This window comes from Diceros bicornis, chromosome 5 (genome assembly GCF_020826845.1).
Source record: "Diceros bicornis minor isolate mBicDic1 chromosome 5, mDicBic1.mat.cur, whole genome shotgun sequence".
Classification (NCBI taxonomy): domain Eukaryota; kingdom Metazoa; phylum Chordata; class Mammalia; order Perissodactyla; family Rhinocerotidae; genus Diceros; species Diceros bicornis.
The window spans coordinates 72,644,783-72,661,123 of NC_080744.1; the positions used below are offsets into that span (position 1 = coordinate 72,644,783).

At 46.1% G+C, this 16,341-nt stretch overlaps 1 protein-coding gene across 1 annotated transcript in view; it reads left to right on the forward strand.

The window, feature by feature from the left end:
• The window catches only part of CYFIP1 (cytoplasmic FMR1 interacting protein 1), an 85,893-nt gene that overhangs the window by 17,628 nt on the left and 51,924 nt on the right, over positions 1-16,341 (forward strand). Inside the window, 7 exon segments of the mRNA XM_058542224.1 lie at positions 190-291; positions 1,372-1,553; positions 4,660-4,756; positions 4,866-4,994; positions 5,983-6,087; positions 8,374-8,465; positions 11,167-11,284. Coding sequence (XP_058398207.1) covers positions 190-291; positions 1,372-1,553; positions 4,660-4,756; positions 4,866-4,994; positions 5,983-6,087; positions 8,374-8,465; positions 11,167-11,284 — 825 coding nt within the window.

A 16,341-nucleotide genomic window follows, 5' to 3' on the forward strand; every position in this document is an offset into this window, starting at 1 on the left:
TGCCCTCATCCCAAACAGACCACACCCCTATCCCTTCCAGCCCTGCCCCACCCCAGCCAGACCACGCCCCCACACCGCCAGCACCCCCCCCCACTCTCCAGTCCACTGGGACCCCAGCTCTAACAGCGCCCTGTCTGCTCACTTCTAGCTGGGTTGAAGCCTCTTTATGTCATACTTGCTTGTTCCCAGGTGAAATGTAACGAGCAGCCTAACAGAGTGGAAATTTATGAGAAAACTGTGGAGGTCCTCGAGCCGGAGGTCACAAAACTGATGAATTTTATGTACTTCCAGGTAAAACAGCGAAGTAATCCTCAGGGTTTAATGCAGAGAAGTGGCACTATCTCATCCTTCACCATGGACTCAATAACAAAGCGCATGTAAATTAAAGCAACCACACAGCTTGTGACCAAAGGGAACTAAGCCTTTGAAGGTCTAAAACCTCGCTGGCTCTTTCAGAATAGATACTTCTCTTGCATGTCACTTCTCTCTGAGAGTGAATTTGCATTTCCTCCATGAAGACTGCTTTCTATCCTTCCAAGCACCTTTGTCTTTCTGCTGGTTCCTACTTGTGATTCATTTGATTTCTCAGGTGTTTCTTTCTCTCAACCTCACCTTGACCTTCCACTCCGGTGGTCCTCACCTTGACCTTCCACTCCGGTGGTCCTCACCCTGACCTCCACTCTGGTGGTCCTCACCCTGACTGTCCACTCCGGTGGTCCTCACCCTGACCTCCACTCCGATGGTCCTTACCCTGACCATCCACTCCGGTGGTCTTCGCCCTGACCATCCACTCCAGTGGTCCTCACCCTGACCTCCACTCTGGTAGTCCTCGCCCTGGCCTTGGCTCCTCTGGCCCTTTGGTTAAGCAAAGTGGCCACAGGGAGGGGACTTGCTGGCTTTTTAAAGATGTACTTTGGAAATGTGTGAAGGTTTTTGTTATAGATTGCTTTAGCAAAGGAAGAAGATAGACCTTATTAGGAAATGAATTTTTGTTTTATCTGAAATGTTGTCCAGAGGAAAAATCTCTCTCATCTTTTTCACCTCTGAAAGCCAAAACATCTGTTTTATAAACATTCTGTTGGAGCATTTTGCTCAGTAACTTTGCTGGAATAATCAACAAAATTCTTTTATTTAGGGAAGTCGTTGGTAAAGTGCAAAAGTGCAAAATAAATGATGATTGTCATCTTTATGAGTTGGCGTGTGGGAATTACTTTATAGAAACGTGTCTTTTTACCTGAGCTGCAAATATCCACTCGTTTGGGTGGGTATTTCATCAACGAGTGACAGTGAATCCAGATGCTGTGCTAGAAGCTGGGTGTGGAGTCAGCCCGTCACTGACAGTGGCTCTTCTGCCTTCGCTCCTGTGTGCAGAGAAACGCCATCGAGCGTTTCTGCGGGGAGGTGAGGCGCCTGTGCCACGCAGAGAGGAGGAAGGACTTCGTGTCTGAGGCCTACCTGATCACTCTGGGCAAGTTCATCAACATGTTCGCTGTGCTGGACGAGCTGAAGAACATGAAGTGCAGCGTGAAGAATGACCACTCAGCCTACAAGAGGTGAGCTCCAGCCTCGTGCCCCTGGGCCACGCGGAGAGTGTTGGGGAGGCAGGGGGGTGCCTAGTCATGCATCTGCCCTGCACATAGTCGGTGCGTATCCCACATGTTCTGAAATAACTCCTCTGGGTTGGTAGCAGTTACTGACCAGTCTTAGAACTGTTTCAATACGCACACTTGAGTACGAAGTGGGCAGTAGCCTGCAGATTGTGTGTGCCGCAGTGCAGCGCTGTGTCCTCATGGGCGTGTGTATATTGTGGTTTCATGAAGGTAGAGTGGGATCTGTGCGTCCTGGGCATCCCCAAATGTTTGTTGAGGACCCCTGGGTGCTCAGCACCCGTGGGAAGACAGAAGCGTACAAGACCAGTCCCTGCTCACGGAGCGCTGGGGTCACTGCGAGGCATTGGCCCAGTGAGCATCTTGGCAAGGGGGCAGGCAGGTTCTGTGGCCTGAGGGCGCCCTCTCTGCTCGACACCTGCTGGTGGGGCTGGTGGGACATCCGTCACAGCAGTGGGCAGAGCTGGAGCTTCCAGGTCCCGGACCAGCTCTCCTCCAGGGTTGTTTTCTTTTTGAATGTAAAGAACTTCTGGAGAAGAGATTTGGAAAAGGCGATCATGGCAGGGCATTGTGCTTCTTGAAAACAGTGAGGGGCAGTTGGTGGCAGGCAGAGGGAGGGCTGTTGGTCAGAGCAGAGCCAGCTGTCTTCTGGTCGACTTTCTTAGAAAGTGTGTGCAGTCCTCTTGAAGGCATGATTGTCTGGAATGAGATGCTGACATCTGTTTCTTCTAGACAGGGAATCTTGGCTGTGAAATTAAATTTGAAGAGAGTTTACTTTGCATCCGAATAGGCTGTAATTACGTTGCATCTAAAAATGATGCAACTGTTGCCATGTCTTTAAAATAAAATCGACTTGGGACACAGCGCGAAGCCTAGATTTGGGGATGAGGTGACTGTGGGAGTCGAACTCGGTCACATGGATTTTAAGCCTTATTCGTGTGAATAAGTACAGGCATTCCATTCGTCACCTAGAATCAGCTCTGTGCAGAAGCCTGGATCTTCAAAACTAGGGAGTCTTTGGAGTTGGCCTGTTACCCCTCTTGGGTAGGAAGGTCTGTGGTTGTCCCCATTTGGTGACAGTGTTTGTGGGATTCCAAGTGTGTGTGACTCAGTGCGGAGCGGGGGGTCTCTGAGGGCTGCAGGGCGGACCAGCCCAGCCCAGCCCGGGAGAGTAGTTGCTGCTCCTGGCTGCACAGGTCACTTGCTATGATTTCGAGAAGCTTTCTCTGCCTTTCTGACTTTGTCACAGAGATGGGGAAGGGGGACAGCATCGGTGGTTTTTCAATTCAGAAAGGTTTGTCTTTTTGTTTTTTTCTCTTAGCAGCAGCACTTTTATTCCAAAGCCCAGTCTGTAAAATAGTTTAAAGGTAGGGCTGTTCTGTGGAAAGCTGTGGGCGCCCCCGCCACCCCCTCCAGGAACCGCAGGGGTCTTCACCAGCGCTCAGGCTCCTCTGAGCACAGAGAGGGCCTGTGCCACCCCTTCACCCTTTCCAGCAGCCTCTCCCTGCAACCTCTGTTGGGAACCCCCTGCTGGTTCATCTTCCCAGACGGTAACCCCCACTCCTTCCCAGCCCTCACACACCCACACTGACACACATTTTTGATTTGCACCCAGCTGGTAGCTACCAGTACAACCTCTTCTGAGTGTAAATGCCAAGATAATCATATGGTTATCATGAGGCTTGAAGAAAAGAGAAGACGGCATCTTTGATCCCTTCCTTAGTCTCAGCAGCTACTCAGATCAATAAAGTGAACACTTTGAAAAGGAATGTTACCGTATCAGTTAATATTAGTTTAACTCTATATAGTTGTTAAAAACTTACAGAAATAACAGTGGCTTAAACAAGATTGCAGATTATTTCTCTCTCACCTGAAAAGCCCTGAGGTAGGTGGTCTGCTGCTGATGAGGGGGTTCCACAGTGTTCAGGACCTAGGGCTTCTGCTGTCTTCGTGTGTGGTCTCGTGGTTCAAGATGGTTGCTTGAGCTCCAGCTGTCATTTCTGCATTCCAGCCAACAAGGAGGAAGGAGAACAGAAGGGCCCACTCTCCCTTATAAAACCTTTCAAGTGCCTTGTAGTGTTTTTCATTATATCTCATGAAAATAATGGGCCATTATATCTCATGGCCCAGACGTTGGTCACGTGGAGATGAGGCACATTGCTGCTGCATGGAAATTTGGGGTTTATTCCTTAGGAAGCAGAGGAGGAAGTGACTGTTGGGGTACATTATCAGTCTTTGCCAGGGGAATTTTTCTTTAGTAAAACCCCCAAGTTTCTAGGTTGCACAGACATGTCCTTATGTGGGACAAGTTAGTTTCCAATGAACTTTCTGGAGGCCAACCATAGGTATGCAGGATCCTCACACTCCCCCTGCACACTGCTTTGAAGAACTCAGAGACTCAGTGCATGCCTTGCAGGATTATGGGACCTCAGTGTACAGGTCCCTCTGTGTGTGCCGTTCCCTCTCTGTTCTCACGGCAGCCCTGTGGGTAGGCCGACCGGACAGCTGTTGTTAGTTACCCATGTGATGAGTGAGGCTCAGGAGAGTTCAGGAGGTTTGTCCAAGATGGAACTGTGTGTTGGTGTTGGAACCAGGATTCTGTCTCAGACCTTTGGCATCAAAACTGTGCGTGGTCCCTGACTTGTGGGAGGCTTGGTGGCCCAGGGGGTTCCCAGCAGAGACCCTGAACGGTGCTGGCCATCTTCGTCACTGGGCTCTAGGAGTCACAGAACAGGGCGCGGCCTTTCTCAGACTTGAGGACAGGTTGCCCAGAGAGAAGCTGGTGTGCCGGGGCCCTTTGGGAAGGCCTTTGGGCGGCACCGCCACATGTCTGAGAAAGCTCGTCAACTGCGGACAGCGGGATTATGAGCTGTCCAGGTTGGCAAAAGACTGCCCTGGACCGAAGGGTGGAGAGGCTAGAGGAGGCTGAAATGAAGACCCACATTTCTACAGATAATTGTAGGCAGAGTGAAATAATCCTGACTTTCCAGGCTTTTTTCTTTTTTGATGATTAAGCATGTTGGTTGATTAACTCTGTTCTTTGCTTTCAAAGGGCTGCTCAGTTTTTGCGGAAAATGGCAGACCCGCAGTCCATCCAGGAGTCGCAGAATCTGTCCATGTTCCTGGCCAACCACAACAAGATCACACAAGTAAGGCTCGAGCCCTCGCCGCTCTGGCTGGCAGGGTGCGTGGCTTGGGGGTGTGGGGCCGGGGGTCCGAGAGCGGACGGTGGCACAGGTCTCCTGCTGTGTGTGTCAGTCTCTGCAGCAACAGCTCGAAGTGATTTCTGGCTACGAAGAGCTCCTCGCCGACATCGTGAACCTGTGTGTGGATTACTATGAGAACAGGATGTACTTGACACCCAGTGAGAAACACATGCTTCTCAAAGTACGTGTGGGGTGGCTGCCCATCATACCTCGGAGGGAGGGATAGCCTTGCTCTCGTTAATAGGCTGCGCTTTGTCTAAGACCTTTTTGCCCACCTTTTCTTATTTTCACGCTTGCCCTGCATGCGTGTGTGTGTGTGCGTGTGTGTGTGTGTATGTAGCATCCTCTGCCCTGCACACAGCCTGCAGTTGCACTACAGGCTCTCGACACATTCCTGTGAATGTGTCCTGGGCTTGACCCCAGTGCCAGGTGGATCACATGCCCACCCCTAGAAAAGGTGCTTATGGGCGAGGAGCTCCTGGGTCCAGGGTTTTTCCCAGCATTAAGCTTCTAAAGTACAGGTTATACCAGATCCCACCTATCAAGGATGTGATTCCTAGGAATTAAGTATACTGTGTCACTATGATTAAAGTGGACTTGTTGTTCAAGAAACATGGCCGTTCACCATATTGTTCATTATTATTCTGTTTCACGTTGGGGAGGTTTTCAGTGACGCTCCTCGTGGGGACAGGAGAAGGCGGTTCTGCCTTTCCCTTGGCTCTGCCCTCCAACTCTGTGGAGGGCGGCCCTGGGGACCCTGTGCTGCATGTCCTGCTGCCCGAAGCCCTCCCTGCAAGAGTGGGCCAACCCCAAGACCTCCTCGTGCTGGAGAGCCCACTGGATAGCTCTGTGGTGGCTGAAACATTCTGTCGGTGCCAGCTGGTGCAGGGGCCCCTGGCTAGGGGTGCTTGTGGAAATCCGTATTTTGCACTGCATTGTGCTTGATGAGAGGGGGAGCTGGTGAGTGTGCCTGGGGAGGACACTGAAATAGCCACAAGAAATGACACACGTAAGAGAATGGCTTCTCGTGGAGGGATAGCTGTTTGTTTCAGAGGAGCTGTTAAAAGTGCTTTTTGAAAGAAGAGTGACTTGTCATTTCAAAATGAACTGTAGCAGTAAGTGCTTATGGGTCATTAAACTTGCAGAGCTGAATTTTATGTGATTTTCAGGTCATGGGCTTTGGTCTATACTTGATGGATGGGAGTGTCAGCAACATCTATAAACTAGACGCCAAGAAAAGGATAAACTTATCCAAAATCGACAAGTACTTCAAGGTGAGTTGCATTTTATTAGATAAACCTTTTTATTGACGTGTATACAGCTTGAATTTGGGGAGGTGAACCCCTGTGACTGTGACATGTATCGGGAAATGGGGGGTGCTGGTTGGCGGGGCTCACACCCCCGTCTACAGAGGCGACTGCTCACCCTCCTGCCGGGCACCAGTGTTGCCTGGGTTTGAACCTTGTAGAAAGGGAATCAAGCCGCGTGGATTCCCTTGTGTCTGGCTGCTTTCACTCACTTTGTTAGTCTTCCCTGTGGGAGCCTGCAGCTCTCGTCCTTAGGTTTATATTGTGGTGTAGCAGTCCTTGTTACGATTAGACGCAGTTCATTTATCCATTCCGTTGTGATGGACATGAGATTGTTTCTGGGTTTCGGCTGCTCTGATTTAGTGCACATCTGTGCTCGTTTCTGTTGGACGTATACCGGGCGAGGGTGGGGAGTGGTTGGGGGTCGTGGGCATATACATTTCAGTGTTAGTAGGTCCAGCCTAACGATTCTCCCACGCGGCTGTGCTGGCTTGTGTTCCCTCCAGCGATGAGTGAGCATTCCTTTTGTTCCACATCCTCGGCAACACTTGGTGCTGTCACTTTTTTGGAGAGGGGGCATCCTGAAGGCTGTGTTTCCTTGTATTTCCTTGGTAGCATGTCCTGTGGTTTAGTTGGTGTTTCCTTGGTGGCTTTTCATGCTGTTAGCCTTTTGTGTGTTCTCTCTGGTGAAGTGTCACTTCCAATCTCTTGCTCTTTTTTTCCCGTGGATTTGCAGTCTTTGTATCCTGGGTCCGTGTCCTTTGCTGGATACATGTGTTCTAAAATACATGCCTTCTACCCGTTGTGGCTCTCCTTTTCGCTTTCTTAAAGGTGTCATTTGGTAAACAGAAGTTCAGTATTTAATGTAGTCCAATATATCAATCTTAAATGTCCACTTTAAGATATCTTCGTATACAACAGGCTCATGAGAATTTTCTGCTGTGTTACCTTCTAGAAGCATCACCGTTTTCTTTTCCATCTAGATCTGTAATCCCCCTGGAACTTTCCTCTGTGTATGGTGTGAGGTAGCGGGTTGACATTTTTGGGGGTTTTTTTCCCCCATTATGGATGTCCAGATGACCCTGTACATTTATTGCCAAGACCATCTTTTCCCCCATTGCTCTGCAGTGTTGCTTGGGTCATGAAGCAGGTGTCTGCATGTGTGTGACTCTGTCTTAGCTTCTCTATTTTGCTCCACTGGTCTCCATCCATGCTACAGAGCCACACTGTCTTAGTTTTCCAATAGAATGGGCCTGCTCATCAGGAAGTCTTCAAGTTGTGTTCTTCAAGATTGTCTTGGGTGTTGTCCCTTCACCTTGCGACATACATTTTAGAATTGGCTTGCTGATTTTCACACACACAAACACATGCACCCACTACTTATAGACCAGTTTTCCTCTTGGAATATTGTTTGGAGTTCCATTGAATCTGTAGATCAGTTTAGGGAGAATGGACATTTTTAAAATACCATGTCTTCCCATACATGAACCTGATATATTTCTTCATTCACTTAGAACTTTAAAATTTTCTCTAGAATTTTTGGTAGTATTTTTGCTTAGCGGTCTTGTACATATTTTGTTTATGTATTCATACATATTTTTTATTTTTTTGATGCTATTGCAAATTGTTCCTCTTTAAATTTTCATTTTCTAATGGTTGCTAGTATATAGAAATGCAGCTGATTTTTTATAGCTATGAATCTAGCAAACGGTAGGTTAACTTTAATATTTGAATTGGTTTTATGAATGTTGGTTCTTAACTTGTGTTTTGTTCTTAAAGTGAACGTAGAAGTTATTGATTACTTTTTTTGTGTGTGTGAGGAAGATCAGCCCTGAGCTAACATCCATGCTAATCCTCCTCTTTTTGCTGAGGAAGACCGGCTCTGAGCTAACATCTATTGCCAATCCTCCTCCCTTTTTTTTCCCCAAAGCCCCAGTAGATAGTTGTATGTCATAGTTGCACATCCTTCTAGTTGCTGTATGTGGGATGCGACCTCAGCATGGCCAGAGAAGCGATGCATTGGTGTGCACCCGGGATCCGAACCCGGGCCACCAGTAGCGGAGTGTGAGCACTTAACCACCAAGCCACAGGGCCAGCCCCCGTAGAAGTTATTTACAACTTTTTTGCAGTAAGTGATTTGCAGAAATAGCATTCAACGCACAGTATTATTAGTATTACTCATTCTTCTTGTGAGTACGTATTTGGTGACTAAACATACATAATGACCCTGTTTTTGTTGTTCTTTGATTACAGCAACTGCAGGTGGTTCCACTGTTTGGGGACATGCAAATAGAACTGGCAAGATACATCAAGACCAGCGCCCACTACGAGGAAAATAAATCTCGGTAGGAGAGTGAGCTGCCCGTTAGAGCATTCTGCAGTGTTCTCATTGTCGTTTCATAACTCTAGTTGTTTGTCCGAGATAACACATTTACATTCTCAGCTATCTGTAACTAAATGCCTGATATGGTAGCCCTTGCCACATGTGACTGTTTACATTTAAATTCATTAAAAAATTGCAATTTGTTTTCTTAGTAGACTAGCCATTCAAATATATAATAGTTAGTGGCTACCGTATTGGTCAGCACAGATACAGAACTTTTCCATCATCCCAGAGAGTTCTCTTGGATAGTGCTGACACTGAAAGAAGCGTAAACAAATTCTCCGGGGCTTGTGGTGTGCTGGTAAATTGTTAACAGTCGCCCTGGTTGGGAGCGGGAAGTTTGCATGTATCTTACAGAGTTTATAAGACTGTAACCTGTGGACCAAATCCAGCCTAGGCCTGTTTTCCTAGAGTCTCCATTGCTGAGAATGGTCTTTACGTTTTAAAAGGGTTGTTTTTAAAAGAAGATGATGACGCCTATGTGACAGAGACGGTGTAGCCCACAAATCCTAGAGTATTTACTTTCTGGTCCTGTACAGAGATAGGTGGCCAACCCTGCCATATAAGATCTGTAGCTCACAGTTAAGTATACAATATTCTTTATTGTAGGTTCCGCATAGCCAGGTGAGTCTCAAGGCATGCTTTCATTGACTTTTGTCAAATGCACGCATCCATAGCCAACCTGTGGCCACAGTTCAACCATGATTTTGAAAAACACAGTTGCATCTCAATCTTTTCACTCAGAGGTTGGCAGTCTTTTTCTGTAAAGGCCAAATTGTAAACACGTTAGACTTTGAGGGCCACATGTGGTCTCTGTCACATATTCTCCTTTGTTTTTTTTCTTTTTTGTTTTATTAAACAACTTTTTTTTTTTTGGTGAGGATGTTTGGCCCTGAGCTAACATCTGTTGCCAATCTTCCTCTTTTTTGCTTGAGGAAGATTGTCGCTGAGCTAACATCTATGCCAATCTTCCTTTTGTTTTGTATGTGGGACACTGCCACAGCATGGCTTGATGAGTGGTGTAGGTTCATGCCTGGAATCTGAACCCACGAACCTGGGGCCGCCGAAGCAGAACACGTGAACTTAACCACTATGCCACTGGGCCAGTCCTAAACAACTTTTTAAAAATGTAAAAACCATTTTGTACAGCCCTAGAGCTATTCAATAGCTGACAGTATTTGGCCCGTGCTGTAGTTTGCCGACCTCTGTGCTAGCTTATTTCCTAATATATCTGCCATTAAATCTGATATGTGATCCACTCTTAGATGACTTCTCACCCTCCTCTACATTAAATTCATTAAGCTGAAACTTCTTTCTGCTTCAGCACCACCTCAAGCTCTGATTTGGAGCATGAACTGATGCCCATGGCGTGAATGTCCTGCTGTGACTGAGTTCAGGCTGACAGCGTGACGTTACACAATGCTTCTGCCCTAACAGACACGATGAGCTCTAGATCATAAGTGATGGGAAAGTCAGTAAGAGGATCAGGAAACCATGAGTTTATGTACTTATTGTCTGTTTTTAATATGATTTATTGTAAGTTAGTAGCATTTAATTGGTAATAATGGCCATGTTTCACAGCCACCTTGGGAGGTACCTGAGCATGTAGCAGTCAGCTTTGGGAACCTGGCCCAGCGGCCCTGCACCAGCATCTGGGCCCAGAAGGTGCAGGCACAGAGTGCAGGAATGCCAGCATCAGGCTCTGGGCTCTAGTGCCTTGCCTGAGGTGGAGGTGCTGTTGGGGTTCTGCAGGGGAGGCAGTTGTGTTGAGGCTAGACCCCAGTGCAGGGCCTGGGCCTTGCATGCTCATTGCAGACTTGAGGAGCTGCCTGGGATGATGCCAACATAATCATCACATCATCCTGTAGTGGAATCAGAAAGTTAGAAAGAGATACTGCTTGAGACAGCGCACTGATCGTCTCAAAAAGTGGTACCCTGCATTTCATCCCTTCACGAAAAGGAGGCCAACTTGTTAAAAACACAGCAAGAGTATTGGTGCTGCATGTGAGGGGGCAGCCGCCTGAGCCCCAAGGTCCGTGCTTTCTGCCCAAGAGCACCAACAGTTTCAGTTCTTAATAAACTTCTTTCCCAGTAAATTGTGTCTGTTTGCTGCTGAAATGGTGTGTTGTGCATGTAGGTAGTTATGGTGACACTGTCTAACTTGCAGGTAATGTCACTTTTCAACTCTCCCTGTAAGGATAACGTTTGTTCCTGGGTCTGTGGCTGACTTGTTTCCACCTCTAGCTTATGTTTTCACATGTGAGTAATAAGGAAATGTTAGTTCCTGCCAGCTCTGCAGTAATGTGTCAAGAGGTCCTCAAAAGGGTGATGCAATGTCCTAAATCCAGCAGCATCTCTTAGCGTTTTAGAAAGTAGTTTGTTGATTACAGAGAAATTATACTTCCTTTTCCAAAACACAGGTATGAGAAGGTAGGGCAGTGACCCCGACACAGGGAGAAGGGGCTGGGGCGGCTGTGTTTCCTTGCTGAGAACTCCACGTTCTTTCCTAGCCTCCATCTCCTCGCCCACAGGCAGGCCCCTGGGGACAGTGGGTGGGCTGTCCTGCGCACCTGCTGTGCTTATGTCCTTGGCCCCACAGCGTGGTGCTGCGTCAGCCTTGTGCAGTCGCCCTCAGGTGACATGGCGTTTCCCCTTCACTGCAGGTGGACGTGCACATCCTCCAGTAGCAGCCCACAGTATAACATCTGTGAGCAGATGATCCAGATCCGGGAGGACCACATGCGCTTCATCTCGGAGCTGGCACGCTACAGCAACAGTGAGGTGAGTGGGCCTTCCGTGCCCGCCTGCGCCGACACCCGAGGACAGAGGGCCCTGGAGTGTCACTTGTGTTCTCTGCACCCAAGTACTAATGTTAATTGCTTTGAGAAGCATAGTTTAGTACAAATACTTGAAAAGCACGCATTATAGTGGACTGCAGTGCAGTTAGCACTGTTTGTATCTGTTCAGCTGTACAAAAAGCACCTTCTTTTTGCAGAAAAACATAATAGGGATCCCAAAAGAAAAGATTGAGGAGAGACCATGAATTAAGTGCATTTCCTAGTCTAGTCCCGTTTCCAAGCTGCTAGAAGGGAAAGAAGGGGTGATTATGGCTTTTGGCCCTTTCGTGTCTGGAGGGAGGAAGTCCTGAGGCCAGAGGCACAGTGAGAGGACATCCTGGTGCCCAGGGGAAGGCCCGGAGTTGGGTATAGGAAGAAGCACTGTCTCCCTGGCTTCAGGCCTTGTTAATTCCTTCCAGCTTTGTAGCCAGGTTTCCTGTGTCCTTATTTGGGCCGGTCACATTCCCTCCACCTGCCAAGCGTGGCTCCAGGCTAGCCCTGCCAGCATGTGGGGTGTGCAGGAGGGGTCTGAGTGTGCAGGAGCATCAGGAGTGACACTTCTCACATCTTAGCAGACAAGGCAGCAAAGTCAGCAGTGGTCAGTGGTATAGGTTCTGCGAATAGTCAAGAAGAACCCGGGGACTTGGGGCCACATACACTGGTCTGGTTTTTGAGACTGTGGTACCTCAGGGGTCTCAGGAGGACCATTAACATTTATGGGGAACAGCTCTGTGCATTGGACCCACCCATTGCAGGACAGTGAGCGCCCCTTCCCCTACCCACCCAACACTAGTCCTTGTGTAACCAGAATGACTGCAAGACAGCCCAGATGCCTCAGGGCATGTGCTGCCTCCAGCAGATTCCTGGTGGGCATTGGAGGCCCCAGTGAGGAGGCGTTACCTACCCACTTCTCCAGCGACCAGCACAGCCCTCAGGTCATGGTATAATTGTGAACCGTGTTCACGGGAAGCTCTCAAACAACATGCAGAGCTGATTTCTACTCCAGATGAGAGCATCTGATATCATGCATGGTTCCTGTCATCTTCCTTCTGGTGTTGGCTGTAGTACCTTTAGGATAAGATGATGGTTTTAACAAGAGAAAAGAGATCCACCTTTGAATGCTTTACTCAGTTTATTTTTTAATTTTTTTGCTGAGGAAGATTGGCCCTGAGCTAATATCCGTGCCGGTCTTTCTCTATTTTTAGTATGTGGCCCGCCACCACAGCATGGCCGCTAACAGAGTGGTGTAGGTCTGCGCCCAGGAATTGAACCCAGGCCACCGAAGTGGAGAACGCCGAACTTAACCACTAGACCACCAGGGCTGGCCCTACTCAGTTTATTTTTAAATAGATTTATGGAGATATAGTCCACATATCATATAATGCACCCATTTAAATTGTACAATTCAAGGGTTTATAGTATATTCACTGAGTTGTGTAACCATCACTGCAGTCCATTTATGAACATTTCATTACTCCCAAAAGGAGCTCCACACCCGTTAGCAGTCATTTCCCATTCCCCTGCCCCCAGTTCCTAGCAGTCTACTTTCTGTCTATGCATGTCTAACTGGCTTTTTTCACATAATGTTTTCAAGGTTCATCCATGTTGTAGCATGTATCAATAATTTTGTGATAATTTTATGGCTTCTTATAACAATTGATGGCTTATTTCGTGGCTGAATACTATTCCGTTGTATGGACACACCACACTTTGTTCATTCATTCATCTGCTGATTGGTGGACGTTTGGGTTATGAATAGTGTTGCTGCGAACATCCACGTCCTAGTTTTTCCGTGGACATAAGCTTTCATTTCTCCTAGATAGAGACCTAGAAGTGGCATTGCTGAGCCATGTGGCAGCTCTCTGTTTAACACTTTGCGGAACTGCCAGGCTGTTTTCACAGTAGCTGCACCATTTTACGTTCCTGATAGCAGTGAGTGCGGTGCTGATTTCTCCACGTCCTGGCCAACACTTCTTAGTGTCTGTGTTTTGGATCTGGCCATCCTCCTGAATGTGAAGTGGTATCTGGTTGTGGTTTGCCTTTGCGTGTCCCTAATGACTAATGAAATTGAGCATCCTTTCATGTGCTTATTGGCCATTCCTATATCTTCTTTGGAGAAATGTCTATTCAGATCCTTTGCCCTTTTTTTAGTTGTGTTATTTCCTTTCTTACTATTGAATTGTATGAGTTCTTTATATAGTCTAGATACCAATCCCTTACCTGATATCTGATTTTCAAATATTTTCTCCTGTTCTATGGGTTGTCTTTTAGCTCCATTGATGGTCTCATTTGAAGGAGAATTTAAAGTTTTTGATGTAGTCCAATTTTATCTATTGTTTCTTTGGTTGTTTGTGCTTTTGGTGTCATATTGAAGAAACCATTGCCTAACCCAAGGTGAAAAAGAGTTATCCCTTGTTTTCTTCTAAGAGTTTGGTAGTTTTAGCTCTTACATTTAGGTCTACGATCCATTTTGAGTTACTTTTTTTGTATGGTATGAGGTAAGGGTCCAACTTCATTCTTTTGTATGTGGATTTCCAGTTTTCCCAGCATTATTTGTGAAAAAGACTATTCTTTCCCCACTGAAGTCACCCTCATCAAAAATCAATTGACTCTACACCCCCATATTCATTGCATCATTATTCACAATAGCCGAGACATGGAAACAACCTAAGTGTCCATTGACAGATGAATGGATAAAGAAAATATAGTATATATACACAGTGGAATATTATTCAACCATAAAAAGAAGGAAATCTTGCCATTTGCAATAACATGGATGAACCCTGAGGGCATTGCGCTAAGTGAAATAAGTGAGACAGAGAAAGACAAATACTGTATGGTCTCACTTATATGGGGAATCTAAAAAAACCTGAACTCATAGGAACAGAGAACAGATTGGTGGTTGCCAAAGGCAGGGGGTGAAGATGAGGGAAATGGGTGAAGGATATCAAAAGGTACAAACTTCCAGTTATAAAAGAAATAGGTCCTGGGGATGTAATGTACAGCACGGTGACTATAGTTCATACTGTATTGTATATTTGAAAGTTGCTAAGAGAGTAGGTCTTAAAAGTTCTCATCACAAGAAAAAAAATTTTGTAAGTATGTGAGGTGATGGATGTTAACTAGACTTATTGTGGTGATCATTTCACCGTATATACATGTATCAGATCATTGTGTTGTGCCCGTAAAAATAATATAATGTTACATGTCAATTATATCTCAATAAAACTGGGGAGAAAAAGAAAGAAAATCAATTGACGGTGATCACAGGGTTTATTTCTGGACTTTCAGTTCTGTTCTGTTGGTCTCCGTGTCTGTCCTTATGCCAGGACCACGCTGTCATGAAACGGCAGCTGTGTAGTATGGTTGAAATTGGGACATGAGAGATTTCCAGCTTTGTTTGTCTTTTTCAAGATTGTTTTGTCATCTTTGTCAAGATCGTTTGCAGATCCTTTGCATTTTCATGTGAATTTTAGGATCAATTTCTCAATTTCCGTGAAAAAAGGCAGCTGGAATTTTAATAGGGATTGGATTGAATCTGTCCGTCAGTCTGGGGAGTATTGGTTGCCAGCTTAACAATCTTGAATCTTCCAATCCATGAACACAGGATGTCTTTCCATTTATTTAGACCTTCTTTAATTTCTTTCAACAATATTTTATCATTTTCAGAGTATAAGTTTTATACTTCTTTTGTTAAATTTATTTCTAAATATTTTCTTCTTTTTGATGCTATTATAAGTGGAGTTATTTTATTAATTTCATTTTGCAGTTGTTTGGTCAGTTTCTTTTGACCAGAGGGTGAGGATTTGTTCTGAGCGGGCCCAGCAGCTGGGTTTGAGTCACTAAGAGAAGGCCAGCAGTGCAGACAGACGTACACAGGCTGCTGAGGCCTCTGAGGGCCCCATATCTGGTCACCTTCTGACAGTGACCAGCAGCATGGTCTGGGCAAAGTTGTTTTTTTTTTTTAACTTTTTCATTATGTGAATTTTCAAGCCTACAAAGGGAAAGAGACTGGTGTGGCCCGTCAGGTACCATCACTCAGTCTGTGACCATACCCTTTCATACAGTCTTCCAGCACCCTGCCTTGGCCTGGATTGGTTTGAATTGCGTCTGAGACAATACATTGCTTCCTCTGAAAAGATTTCCCATGTGTCTCTATAAGATAAGGGCTCTTTTAAAATGCAAACTTAATGTCATTATCAACCAAAAAAATCAACAAGTATTCCTTAATATTGAATAGCTAGTCATTGTGCAAATTTTCCCCTGTTGACTCATGAATGGTTTGTTTTTCCAAGTTTGTTTGCCTCAGGATCCAAATAAGTTCCATATACTGCAGTGGTTGATGTGTCTCCTTGAAGATGTGTCCCCCTCCATGTCTCTCACTCCCGGTGGCGTCATTTGCTATGACTTGTGTCCTTGTGTTTCCTATACGTTGGTAGTTAGATCTGGAGGCCTGATCAGACTCAGCTTCCGTTCTTTCAGCCCACTCAGCCCTTCGTCGGCCGTGCTGCAGACTGCTGGAGCGTCTGGCTGACTCTCTGGGATGTGGCCAGCGTTGTCCACTGCCTAGCCACATGCGTCTGTAAGGGTGATACTCTAGTTCTGTCCCTTCTCCTCAACCCGCCGTACCTGCTGTGCCTTGCTCTGTGGGATCCATCCTCCAGGAGAGACAGGATTGCGGCTGGGTTCCTTTGCTTTATGTATCAGTTGTTAAAATAATTGATCCCCTAGCATCATCTAAGGTAACAAATCAATTTTTTTGAGTACTGTTTTGAAGTCAATCTACTGCAGTTTCTTTCTGTCTTTTTCTTTTTTCTCTCATTGCGAAAATCCTGGTTCTTAGTGATTCCAGCAGATTTTTACTTGCTCTCTCAGTATACACGCAGCAATCTTAAAATAGCGATACTGGCACTGCTAATAATAATATAGTTACTAGAAACGATGTAGTTATATATTGTAACATATAACATTATTTTATATTGTAATAACAATACAATTACT